The sequence below is a fragment of the Hemiscyllium ocellatum genome, chromosome 39 (assembly GCF_020745735.1).
Source record: "Hemiscyllium ocellatum isolate sHemOce1 chromosome 39, sHemOce1.pat.X.cur, whole genome shotgun sequence".
NCBI classification, from domain to species: Eukaryota; Metazoa; Chordata; class Chondrichthyes; order Orectolobiformes; family Hemiscylliidae; genus Hemiscyllium; species Hemiscyllium ocellatum.
This window is the reverse complement of record NC_083439.1, coordinates 4,220,188-4,234,531: the sequence shown is the minus strand read 5'-3', so window position 1 is coordinate 4,234,531 and position 14,344 is coordinate 4,220,188. Positions and strand designations below refer to the sequence as shown.

The 14,344-nt window shown below is 38.9% G+C and overlaps 1 protein-coding gene across 1 annotated transcript in view; it reads left to right on the top strand.

Moving 5' to 3' along the window:
* Nucleotides 1–14,344, top strand: part of spg11 (SPG11 vesicle trafficking associated, spatacsin) — a 133,080-nt gene that overhangs the window by 35,867 nt on the left and 82,869 nt on the right. The window contains exons 13-14 of the mRNA XM_060853205.1: nucleotides 4,358–4,473; nucleotides 13,815–14,002. Of these exons, the coding sequence (XP_060709188.1) occupies nucleotides 4,358–4,473; nucleotides 13,815–14,002 (304 nt within the window). The remainder of the gene's footprint in view (nucleotides 1–4,357; nucleotides 4,474–13,814; nucleotides 14,003–14,344) is intronic.

Genomic DNA, 14,344 nt, shown 5'->3' with positions numbered 1-14,344 from the left:
TAAACGGTCAACCATGCAAGTTTTTCATTTCCCATCCTTTCCTGAAGAAAGTTGATTTGTATATAGGGGCAGTTTGACAGATTTGGTATCCCTCCAGTACTTCAACTGATTTGACTATTTCAATAAAAGCAAAATGCTGCAATGATGGATATCTGAAATGAAAATAGATAGTGCTGGGGTGACTGAGCAGGTATGGCAGCATCTGTGGAGAAAGAAATGGTGTTAAATTAGTTTCAAAGAGGAGCTTTATTCCTGTTTTAACTTCCAAATAGTGAGACAGATGGTTTGTGTGGCACGCACACGCACGCACCCACTTGGGATGGAACTCTGTTTGATCCATTGTTCAGTCACAAAAACAGGATAGAGTCAGGCTACCTTTCATCTCCCTTCCTGCCTGAATTAAATAGATGATAATTGGATGCATTGCAACATTTTATAATATATATTAAACATCTGGAATGTAGTATAATAACAACTTGTGTTTCTTCTCTTTCCTATCTATCTTTGCACCCTACCTCCCCAAATATGCATGAAGCATTTCAAGCTGGATGTTTTTCTTGTAAATCACAGATCAAGGGAAATTTTAGGTTTTGCTAAAAAAATTTTCCATCCCAATCTGAAGCAGCTTTCATTTGCAAACAGCTATCTAATTACGGGATTTAGCATTTTTTACATGTAAAGTACTTCGTGTTGAGATGATTTGACTCCACATACTATAGTTTACAGAAGGAGAAATCACATATATATTTGCATGCCCCATAAAATCAGTGTCTGAGTCTTTTTCCTTTCTTACAGTTCCTCTTTACATTTTACACCCCATTTCCTATCTACAGCAAGGGAGTTTTAACTTGGGGAATTTTATACAGAATGTTTTGCCTTGTTTCAGAAGAGAGAGTAGACAAATTAGATTACACAGGCTCCAGTTTTAGAGCAAAGGTCGGATATGTTTCCTCTGTATTACAGTTTGATGTCTCTTGTTGTGTACTTATCCCCAGTTAAGTGAGAAACACTATCACTAAATGGTAATTGCATGGTATTCCTGAACTTAAATTAGAGCCAGGTTTTTCTGAGTCAGTCTTCATGTGTTTTGTTACTATTTTTGCTTCTAATGTTTTCCATTTTTGTATCCATCCAAATACCTGTCTGGTTGTTCTTGGCATGTGACCAACTAAATTAGCAATGGTTTATTGATTTCTGTCTGTGATTTTGTTGGGAACTCGGTGATTGTAATCTAATGCTGTTATCTTCCTTCTTGTCCTTAATAAAACTTAAGCTGCTCATCTTATGAAGTTTGGAGATTTTTGTTGTACAGTAAGAGCATTACGTTCACTCTTCTCAGATTAGATGTATAGTTTCATTACTGTCTACATTTTACAGGTAAAGGAGGAAAAATATTTCAAAATAAGGGGAGAAAAAAGAAATTAGCTGTTTTAGCATGGTTTGTTGTGGAGTAAATAGTAGTCAGGGCATTGCAGAAAACAGAGCAGATAGGACCTTGGTTTAACATTTCTTCTGTAAATTGAGAATTCTGACAATCCCTGTGCAGCACTGAGGGGGCGGGGGGAAGGCAGTTGATGACCAACTTCGATTTTGTGTTGGAGTATAAACGCACTTTATCTAATCTAGATCTATGCTTGCTTGCTTGATCTCCAGAATCAGAGAGAGAACATATTAAATCTGTATTTTGCCACTTTTATTTTGAAATAAAAAAGGTAAAATGCTTCCCTGTTTTTCTTTGTTTTTCCTGAACTGCTTGTGCTGTTAACAACAATACGCAACTCTAGAAACCTGTTAATTGCTGCGATCTCTGTATAAAATTACTCTCTCCTCAACCTAAATGGTGCATTAGCCCATTTCAGCTGAAGAGAATTAACAACGATATTGAAATAGTGGGGAATTTGAACAATGCTATTCAGTCTGATTTGCAGGCTCTGCTTTTCAAAGATCTGTTTCATTGATCTTGGTATTTCTGACAATGCAAGGAAGCATCCTCTGATGTGCTTTGAGAACATGTCTTTGAAAAATTCAGAATGTAAGATGCAATCCTAAATCATTCCTGGATCTTAGTTCCTGGGCTTCTATTATTGTTGCAAAAAACTAAATCATGTGTTACAAGTAATAGTGACCTGTTTGTGACTTCTGCTCTATTTACTATTGTCCTTTTTACCCAATGTGTTTATATATAAAAAATGGTTTAAAATATATCCAAACATGGATACAGAGCTGGCTCAAAGGTAGAAGACAGAGGGTGGTGAAGGGTTGTTTTTCAGATTGGAGACCTGTGACCTGGAGTTCCACTACTGTGTCCACTACTTTTTGTCAATTATATAAATGGTTTAGATGTGAGCTTAAGGTGTTCTAGTTAGTAAGTTTGCAAATGATGTTAAAATTGAATTGTAGTGGACAGTGAAGAAGGTTACCTCTGATTACAACGGGATCTAGATCAGACAGGCCAATGGGTTGAGGAGTGGCAGATGGAGTTTAATTTAGATAAATGCAAAGTGCTGCATTTTGGGAAAGCACATCTTAGCAGGACTTAATGGTAAGGTCCTCGAGAGTGTTGCTGTTAACAAAGGTTCGTAGCTCCTTGAAAGTGGAGTCACAGGTAAATAGGACAGTGAAGAAGGCGTTTAGTATGCTTTTGGTTATTGGTCAGAGTATTGAGTACAGGAGTTTGGAGGTCACATTGCAGCTGTACAGGACATTGGTTAGCCTACTGTTGGAATGTTGCATGCAGTTTTCGTCTCCTTTCTATCAGAAGGATGTTGTGAAATTTGAAAGGGTTCAGAAAAGATTTACAAGGATGTTGCCAGGTTTGGAGGATTTGAACTATAGGGAGAGGCTGAATGGGGTGGGGCTGTTTTTCCTGAAGTGTCTGAGCGGAGCGGTGACTTTATTGAGGTTTATAAAATTGAGGGGCATGGATAGGGTAAATAGGCAAGGTCTCTTCCCTGGGGTGGGGAATCCAGAGCTGGAGGGCATAGGTTTAGGGTGAGGGGGAAAGGTATAAAAGAGACCACTTTTTCACGCAGAGGGTGAATCGTGTGTGGAATGGGCTGCCAGAAGAAGTGGTGGAGGCTGGTACAATTGCAACTTTTAACAGGCATCTGGATGGGTATATGAATAGGAAGGGTATAGAGGGATATGGGCCGGGTGCTGGCAGGTGGGACTAGATTGGTTGGGATATCTGGTCGGCATGGGCGAGTTGGACCGAATGGTCTGTTTCCGTGCTGTACATCTCTATCACTCTATTTGCGTGGGTAGTGTAATCTGATATCTTGTAGTGTTTGCATCTTTCAAGTTTATTCCAAGAATCTTCCTTGTTCAGTAATGTACTGGGTGTTTATTGAAATCTGTTTGCAGTGTTCACCAGTTTATGGAATTAGTTTACAGCTGAGAGGGAAGCCTTGACTGATGTTTTGGAAGTGCTCCAGTGAGATCAGAGCATAAGCTACAGTTTACACTGATCCATGTGGTTTCATCGAGAAATTTGTAGATAATCAAAAATAACTACTTTAAAAAAGATGTTTTCATCGTGTTTGCCTAACAGAATGCTTTCTGGAGAAGACCTTATCCCTCTCACCCAGTCATCATTCTTGTCTTTTAGGTGAATTGGGGTCGAGGGTGATGTTATCATTTCTTGGCTTCTATTTTGTGCTTTGCGTTTAGCTGAAAAAAACTGTTTCCCATTGATAACTTGTATAACACCCCTGTGGTGGACCTCAAACTGACTGTGGATAGGAGTAACCAAGAGGCTGTCTAGAAAAGGGTAACTTACACTACTTCTGTTAGATATAGCATGGAGTCTAACTGCAGCAATTGTGGTGTCATATCGAACCTGGTATGAACAGCTCTTAAATTCTGTTGTAGGCACCAGGCACTTTTAAAATATATTTGACATGAATTTAAATGTGTACAGATTCCCTGTAGGCAGGATCTAAGTATTTAAGGATCAATTATTCTATTCCCCAGCCAGTAACACAGATTAGTGGGATTCATGCATGCAAGGGCAATTTGTCATTCATTACTCTTGATTGGTCCTATTAGATGTTTGTAATGTGCTAAATTGCATAGCATAGTCTAAATCAGGAGTTACGCTAAGTTAAACTCAATCCGTGACTAATATCAGGAGCAGTTATTCGTGGAATGGGTGAGCCCAACTAGGAGTGGCTTTTCTGGATAGAGTAAGGTAGGACAGAGCTGAAATGATACAAATTCTGAAATCATCCAAGGATCACTTAACTAATGTTATGGAGTGGACCATGGAAAATTGATACATGGAAAGAATATTAACGGTCTCCATGAGCTGTAATTATTTTATGCCTGTTCCTGATGAATTCCTTACCTTTTTTTTAAGGTGGAAAATCTCCAGGACTGTTTATCTGAGGAAGAGAAGGAGTGGGTTAAATTTGTTCACTTTGTAGAGAGCCTATATTCCTCTGCGCAAATCATGGAATGTCCTTTACAGAACAGGTAAATTCATTTTTATATGATGCACAGTGGCTACCTGTGAATTATGAGAGAACATCTGGCTGAAACTTGCTTGTATTGTCAAATGTGACAGCAGAAATTCGCTGGGTGAAATCCAAAACTGAATTATTGTCTTATACTCCTTCACACATAATGTTAATACATGTTCAGCTTTAATCTCTTTCTGGGTGTGTGCAGTGAAGCAGAGGTGAAAAGTTTATTATGTTTGATGCCTTGTCAAAGTTGCTGTGCTAGAAGGCAGAAACTGGTTCTTTACATTGAATTTTGATGTGCTGCTGATAACACTTAATAACTGAGCAGTTTTCTAATGCAGGATAAAACCTAGAAATTTGCTTACATCTCTTCAACATTAAATTGTGAAATCGAATTGCAGTTTTCAATTTCTTCCTGTAAACTTTTTATAATTGGCTTTTTATAATTTAAGAGAATTTTCAACTCCATCTTAATTGTGCTTAAACAAGACTTCTACAGCCTCAACTTGAACATAACCTTCATGCTCCTCAATTGCTGCATAGTACACAGTCCTTGATATGTTATAATTTATTTTTCCAGAAGATGTTTTTCTCTTGCATTATTACAAATTGTGTCTCTAAGCTCTATTGGTAGCATTGTTGCCTATGTTAGAAGGTTGTATGTCATGTCAGTTTGTAAACCAAAACCTGGATTGATGCTTCAGTTTGACTGAGGGGGACCTACACAATCAGAGGATTTTTGAATGAGGCTTTAAAACTGTCCATACCTGCCCTGTTGATGGCTGTACAAGGATCATGTGGCATTACTTAGAAAAGCAACAATGTTTTTCCCAGTATTCAGGCCAATATTTATCATTTTCTATCAACACCACTTAAACAAATTACCCAGTCATTATCTCAAAACTGGTGGGAGTTTGTTACAACCAAATTGGTGGTGGCTTTTGCTGCATTTCAGTAACTATACTTCAGGCAGTAAAATACTTTGGAATGTCCTCAGTTCATTAAATGTGCTGGACAATTGTATGTTTTAATTTGCAGAAAAATATTATTTGTTAAAAGTATACAGAGAACCCACATATTAGTTAATTGGGTGCTCACTACCAAGATTGGTTCCCCCGGAAAAGAGGAAAATACTAGGGGTTGCAATCAGATAACATTGAATAGCAAGAGTAATTTTTTATACCCTGTCTTGGGTATTGTAGTGTACACATTCTTTCTGTTGTATAATTCATTTTTGAGAATTGTTCCAGGATGTGTTGATAGTTATTTTAATAATCAACCTGTTTGGGTACATCATGACACACATCCCGAGATTAGGTAGGACCTGTAGCCACTGTGCCACAAGAGCACTTAGGATATCCTAAAGAGATATTTATAAGTATTTTCTAATCTGTCCTGTCCAGTGATGCTATTATATATTACTGGAGCAGGTGTGATTTGAAACTGGGCCTCCCAGTCAAACACTATCAATGCTCCACACAAGCCTTTGAAGGATATATTTCTATGCAGTTCCTCCCTTGGACACTGATAATATTGCTCCTTGCTCAAGTCTCATTCAGCAGCATCAGCTGTCCTTGTAGCCTACCACAAATGATCATTCATGTAAAAGCCTTGGGTTGTTACCCCTGCAACTGAACCCAATGATGTATTTTCCTGACATTGCTGCACGTGACTTCCCACAAGATTGATAAGATAATTATCAGAAATTGAATGTTTGCCTTTTACTTCACTCTCTGCAACCCAGAAATGATTAGGTTATTTGTCACATTTGTACTAGAGGAGTCCTGAAGTGATTTAATCTAATATTTACATGGTGTAGATTGTATTGGGTTGCAGAGTTTATTTTGTTATGCATGGTGTGTGTGACAATCAGCCTTGGCATCTTTTGAAAGCATTAATGTTAAAGATCTGGAATATGTTTTCTCCTTATCCTTTTATTAAATATGGAAGTTTGATAACAATCCACTAACCATTACTTTTAGTTGTAAGCACTGTTGGTATGTTTATGGTCTATTATTATTATTATTATTATTATTATTTAGGAACTTGGCTTTGAAAATGGAGGAAGAGCAAGTTTTAGTTTTTAGTTGTGTGAAGGAATGAGTTTATTGGCCAAAAGTCAGAAGTCATTTTGAGCAGAGAACTAAAGGAAGCATGTGACTTAATTTAAATAACTCAATCAGCTAATTAGAAAGCAAATTGTTGAATGTCTACAAAGTCGAGCTTTATGAGACAGATGGTCACGGGTCACTCATAAATTGAGTACAGAAGATCAGTCATCCCCTCAGAAGGGCAGTTTGCTAGTTCAGACAAGTCCTCAGCCAGAGAGTTTGGTTTGTATTGTTTTTCAGACCGAGTATGTGAGATTTGTAGAAGTTTCCAGACTGACTTGTTCGAAACATCCAGACTTTTGCATTAGCAATGTACCTTCAGGTCATCAAAGCTTAAAAGAAGCGTTGAGGTGCTTATGCAGTCCATGGAGGAGTCAAAGGTCATTTTGAGTTAGAAATTAAAACATTGGGTTGTGAGTGGGACTTCCTTGAGATCGAGTGACTGTAAGGGATATTGCAGCGAAAAGGGTTGCGTATTTTTGTTGATTATATGCGGATCTTTATATATACTGTATATGTAGTTATATTTCCCTTTGTGTGCATATGTTTGGTGACTGCGCATTCCTCCTGTTATTAAAGTGCAAAAATCAAATTTATTCATCAAGCCAGGTTTCACTCCGATCTGACTTGTGTAGTATTGTCATTAGCTGGGGTCATCACAATATCCATTCTGGAGTACTCCTATTATCACCTGAGAAGCTTTCTACACAATTTTAAATGACAAACTGTTTTGAGATTGAGTGTTCTAATTGTGCTTTTACTGATGGCCAAATGCCCTTCTCCAGGTCACTTCTGAGCCAAGTTATTGTGGCTAGCAAACTGCAGTGTTTTTAATCATTTTATTCAGGAAAGGAATGAATAGAGATATCAAGTTAATTGATTTTTATTAGTGAACTTTCTAAACTTCCCTTGTTTGTGTAACTTTGTCAGGATGTAATAGCATTGCTATGACCTCTGATGCTCAGCAAAGTGAGGACAGGGGACCTTGTCCCCACTTCTTTTATTTCTATGACATTCTGGTAATTTACAAAATATGTAAGCTGTTTTGAAATGCTTAACAATCTAAAGGGATTTTTTTTGTAGGTGACTTGTATCGTGTATAGAGCATGTAGCTACTGGAAAGAATTAGAATTACCTTAATAAGCTCATTGCATGAGTATTGAAACATAAAGTTTCCATTAATAAGATTAATGTCTAAAACAAGTGATAACTATCATTGAACATTAGTTACTTGATAATTTTTTACAAAGGGGAGCCTATTTATAGAGCGAGTGTAAAGTTCTAACAATGATAAAGTAGAAAGAGATTTTCTAGATTCCATGAAATTGCTCTATCAGGTTACTTAAAGTATTTCTGCATGTGATACACAGGAGTAGTGTTTTATCTCAATTAATTTTCCAAATACTGCCCCCATCCTCACCCCCACACAAGCACAAGTCTGTCATAGTCATACAGCATGGAAACGGGCCCTTTGGTCCAACCAGTCTATGCCGACCATAAACCCAAACTAAACTAGTCCCAGCTGTCAGCAATTGGCCCATATCCCTCCAAACATTTCTTATTTATCCACTTATCCAAATGTCTTTTAAATGTTCTAACAGTACTCACATCTGCTACCTCTATAATTCATTCCACACATTAACCACTCTGTGCAAAACAAAAACTTGCCCCTTGTGTCCTTTTTAAAATCTTTTCTCCTCACACCGTAAAAATATGCTCCTAGTCTTGAAGTCTCCACTCTAGAGGAAAGACACCCTTATCTGTACCCCTCATTATTTTCTGAACCTTAAAACAACATTTAAAAGGCACATAGATGAGTACATGCATAGGAAGGACTTAGAGGGATATGGGCTAAATGCTGACAAATGGTTCTACATTAATTTAGCACGTCTGGTTGGCATGGATGAGTTGGATCGAAAGGTTTGTTTCTGTGCTGTATATCTCTGTCACTCTGTAAGGTCACCCCTCGTCATCTTCACTCCAGTGAAAAAAACGTCCTAGCTTTTTTTTGTAATTCAGTCCTTCAAGGACCAGTTACTTAGAAGATTTCAGTTTGTGGAACTTATAACCGATAAAAGATTAGCAATCTGAAGGTTATTGCAATAAAGAAAGTTGAGGGTTTGTGAGAAAGTTCATGGCAGACTTTTAAAGGACTCATTAGATTACCTTGGACTGTGGAGACAATGAAACTGCCAGGACTTAGTAAGTAGAACATTAAAGAGTTGAGATGGGGTATATTTTATGTGGTATGAGTTTGTATGATACAGATTCAGTTGACATTTCCTTTTGTTGTGTATTTTAGGCCTTGCTAACTGCCTCCTTTTGTATAATACATTTTTGTTGTTGAATAAATCTGCAGTCTAATGATAATTTGACTCAGTGACTGACCACCATATTAACCAACCAAACAAAACAAAATCAAACCAGATTTTATTCTGGAATCTGACTCCATACTTTCATCAGCTGGGATAATTGTGTCAATATCTATTATTGATATGTTAAAAAAAATCTTGCACCTGTAAGTACTACTCATCTTGATTCTTGGATACTGGCCCTGCTCTAATTACAGCCTCCTTCCTGGTGCTGCTCATCCTCTGCTAAATTTAAATAGGCAAGTTACATTGCCAATAGGAATTTATAAAGACAGATGTATCATTTCATAAATTGTGAACAGAGTTCAATTATTGTCCAACCCCTGCTTCAACTGAAGATTGGTTTTGGTCTTCGAGTGGAGTGTCACAGAAGTTGGCTTTCAGCTCATTGTGCTTGTTCCAGCATTTCAAAAGAACTGCTCTATTAATAGAAACTAATTGAGTATTTACAGATTAGATTTTCATTTCTGCAAGTTCATTGGCTTCTATAGGTTGTTTTATGTTGCCTGTGTATTTTTTTTAGATTAGATTACTTACAGTGTGGAAACAGGCCCTTCGGCCCAACAAGTCCACACCGACCAGCCAAAGCGCAACCCACCCATTACCTAACACTACAGGCAATTTAGTATGGCCAATTCACCTGACCCGCACATCTTTGTGATTGTGGGAGGAAACCGGAGCACCCGGAGGAAACCCACGCAGACACGGGGAGAACGTGCAAACTCCACACAGTCAGTCGCCTGAGTCGGGAATTGAACCCAGGTCTCTGGCGCTGTGAGGCAGCAGTGCTAACCACTGTGCCACCGTGCCGCCCACAGGCTATTCAGGTAGTGCTGACTTTTTTATTTTTAATAATTAAAAGCGGCTTTATAATTGCCTGCTCTAGACTTCATGAAACTCTCTGTTTTTGATGATGCTGTTACGAGACGAGGTAAACAAGGGTTATGGAGATAAGGCAGGAACAGAATACTGATTGAGGATGATCAGCCATGATCATAATGAATGGTGGTGCAAGCTCGAAGGGCAGAATGGCCTACTCCTATCTATTGTCTAAACCCCTCTGCTAATTTAAACCAGACACACTGAGAAACTCATCTCATGTCGTAATCTGTTAAATTTCGAGAGGCAATGAACTATCCCAGAGGTCACTATTTAAAGTAATAATTAGCAATTTTATTAATTAAGTCCAACAGAAAATATTAAAATCAATAACTATTTACAACTCCTTTCTCTTAAACCTATCTTTTACCTCCCCACTCTACAATACTTGTCAAATCTTAAAAACCCTGATTTATGGTTTACAAAAAAAAATTCAAATTTTAAAACCAGCCAGCTGTCAAATCTTCTCTTTGTATCGTCCTCTGTAGATTTTCCTCTGTCATCTTTTCTTCAGTATTCTCCTTCACAGGCCTTTCATATGAGGAGGTACCTTTTCAGAGAGCTATTCATCTCGCAATCTATACTTGTTGGTTTTCTTGGCCGTTCTCCCCCACCTGTTCAAAAGGTCCTGTTTTATACCCCAAAACATCGATCATTTCATTAGTTTGATGTTGTCAAAATACTAAATTCAAATTTGATTGGATCTTGGTATCTGGGGGCATAATTTTAAAGTGGCAGAACTTGAATTTGTTTTTGTATCATGGCAACTCATCTGCACTATTGGTTTCATGGTCAAATGTTACATTTTAAATTATTTCAGCACACCTTGTGCCGGACAGAAATTTGAGCTCCCTTAAAGGTACAGTACAAACCTACACCTTCACAACAATATTCTATTTGCCAGGCTGGCATTTCATCCCCTTGTTTCTGAGAGACACAAAGTCTCTCACTTTCAAATTAGTGCATTTGCTTTCACTGCTTTATTTTGTGGTCTTGCAAGTTTTCCTTCTTGGTCAGTTGTGACTTTTATGTAATTGGATGGATTCACACTTGGCATCATTTATGTAGTTTTGTTGTTTTAAAGTTCAGTTCTTTTAGTAGAGGTGCATGAGAAATATTCAAAGTTTGTGAGAAGATTGCTCATTGTTGTGTTCTGTTCGCCGAGCTGGGAATTTGTGTTGCAGACGTTTTGTCCCCTGTCTAGGTGACATCCTCAGTGCTTGGGGGCCTCCTGTGAAGCGCTTCTGTGATCTTTCCTCCGGCATTTGTAGTGGTTTAAATCTGCCGCTTCCGGTTGTCAGTTCCAGCTGTCTGTTGCAGTGGTCGGTATATTGGGTCCAGGTCGATGTGCTTATTGATTGAATCTGTGGATGAGTGCCGTGCCTCTAGGAATTCCCTGGCTTTTCTCTGTTTGGCATGTCCTGTAATAGTAGTATTGTCCCAGTCGAATTCATGTTGCTTGTCATCTGCGTGTGTGGCTACTAGGGATAGCTGGTCGTGTCGTTTCATGGCTAGTTGGTGTTCATGGATGCGGATGATTAGCTGTCTTCCTGTTTGTCCTATGTAATGTTTTGTGCAGTCCTTGCATGGGATTTTGTACACTACATTGGTTTTGCTCATGCTGGGTGTCGGGTCCTTCGTTCTGATGAGTTGTTGTCTGAGAGTAGCTGTTGGTTTGTGTGCTGTTATGAGTCCTAGTGGTCGCAGTAGTTTGGCTGTCAGTTCGGAAATGCTCTTGATATATGGTAGTGTGGCTAGTCCTTTGGGTTGCAGCATGTCCTCGTTCTGTTGTCTTTCCCTTAGGCATCTGTTGATGAAATTGAATGGGTATCTGTTTTTGGCAAAATGTTTTCAGGAAGCAAAGGCATAATGACAATGCTGCTGGACTAGTGATGACAAAGCCAGGGAATAATCTGGGAACCTGGGTTCAAATCCCATCATAGCTGATTAATGATCTTGATGAACAATTGCCATAAATTCCCATCTGGTTCATCAACATGCTTAGGGCTCTCTTGTGGTGCGGTAGTAGTGTCCCTCCCACAGGACTGGGAGACATGGGTTCAAGGCCCACCTACGCAGGAAGTGTATAGTGGCATCTCTTAAAGGGTTGATTAGAAAAATAAGTTAATAAAAAATAAAGTTAGTTTTTATTCAAACTTTATAAGCTCCACTGTGTTTCACCGATTAATGCATTAAATGTGAAGTATATAGTGAAGAATAGTGAAACAATTCTCTCTCGGGAAGTAACCAGAATTAACTCCTTTCAGCCAAACTATTGAAGTGTTACAATTGGTGTACTCCTGAATTTGACTGAGTTACTATTTACTAACCTCAATGGCTATGTCTACATCCATTGGATGAACTGGGCAGAGATGCCTAAAATGTTTAGATAAACCAACTGACATATGGTCAAAATTGACAGTAATTTTAAAAAATGGGGTACTGCACAGCACCAAATCTTACACCAATTAGAGTCACAGATGTACACCACGGAAACAGACCCTTCGGTCCATGCCGACCAAATATCCCACCTGCCAGCACACGGCCCGTATCCCTCCAAACCCTCCTTATTCATATACCCATCGAGATGCCTTTAAAATGTTGCAATTGTACTAGCCTCCACCATTTTGTCTGGCAGTCTATTCCACGCATGCACCACCCTCTGTGTGAAAACGTTGCCTCTTGGGTCTCTTTTATATCTTTCCCCTCTCACCCTAAATCTGTCCTTTAGTTCTGGACTCCCCCACCCCAGGGAAAAGACCTTATCTATTTACCCTATCCATGCCCTTCATGATTTTATAAACCTCTATAAGGTCACCCCTCAACCTCCGCTCCAGGGAAAACCGCCCCAGCCTGTTCAACCTCTCCCAATAGCTCAAATCCTCTGACCCTGGCAACTTTCTTGTAAATCTTTTCTGAACCCTTTCGAGTTTCATAACATCTTTCCAGTAGGAAGGAGACCAGATTTGCACGCAATATTACCAAAAGTGACCTAACCAATGTCCTGTACAGCTGCAACATGACCTCCCAACTCCTGTACTCAATGCACTGACCAATAAAGGAAAGCATACCAAATGCTGCCTTCGCTATGCTATTTACCTGCGACTCAACTTTCAAGGAGCTATGAACCTGCACTCCAAGGTCTCTTTGTTCAGCAACACTCCCAAGGAAGTTACCAATAAGTTTATCAGTCCTGCTAAGATTTGCTTTCCCAAAATGCAGCACCTTGCATTTAATCTAAATTAAATTCCATCTGCCACTTCTCAGCCCATTGGCTCATCTGATCAAGATCCTGTTGTACTCTGAGGTAACCGTTGCTGTCCACTATACCTCCAATTTTAGTGTCATCTGCAAACTTACTAACTACACCTCTTATGCTCACATCCAAATCATTTATATAAATGACCAAAAGTAGTGGACCCAGCAATGATCCTTGTGGCACTCCACTGGTCACAGGCCTCCAATTTGAAAAATAACCCTCTAACACCACCCTCTGCCTTCTACCTTTCAGCCAGTTCTGTATCCAAATGGTTTGTTCCCCTGTATTCCATGAGATCTGACCTTGCTAACCAGTATCCCATGAGGGAACCTAGTCGAAGGTTTTACTGAAGTCCATGTAGATCATGTCAACCACACTGCCCTCATCAATCCTCTTTGTAATTTCTTCAAAAAACTCGAATCAGGTTTGTGAGACATGATTTTCTACGCACAAAGCTAGGAGATGAGAAAGTTAGCAATATTGGGAATCCTATAAGAAATATTGCAGCTCTGGTCATGTAAAGAATTCTAACATTATGTACATAAGAGATCAAAATGCTCTCTCTCAAAATTTTGGAGCAGGAAAGGAACTAAGGTATTTAGCTTTTGGAATTTTTTGCTGTCTTTCTAGCTTTAGCAATGACTAAGTAAATATCTTTTCAGCAACGTATCTATGATCAATTATGAGCAGGCATTTCATGAAAAATATTGATCTTTATGGGCCTTTCCAGTGTTTTGCAGGCTGAAAATATTGATCCCAGTTTTGCAGCTGTCCTGGAACCTATTATAAACTCTGATGTTGGGGATACTGAACATGCAGAAAGAGATTCAAACTGTTGTGTAGTCATTTTGGATTGGGCCAAATGGTGGGATAAGGTGGCAAAAGAACAAATAAAGTTATGTAGAGAATTGGATGTGGGTAAGTATGGAATATATTTTGTACGTACATCAGTGGATACAGAGGGACCTCAATTATCTGGCATTCAGTTAACCGAATTTCGGATTATCTGAACGGGATCGCAAGGTCCTGATGTGTGGCTAGCTGTTTTCTGGCATCGATTTTTCCGACGTTCGATTAACTGAACAAAATACTCCTGCTCATGTCCTTCAGATAATCAAGGTTCCTCTGTATATGACAGCACCTTGTCTGTTTGGTGCAAATTTAAAAAGCAGCCTTTGGATTAGTTTTGTAATGTGGTTTAGCTTCTTGGGTGGTGAGATTTGAGCAGTTCGAACTTTACCTTTGTTTCTTTTAATCCCA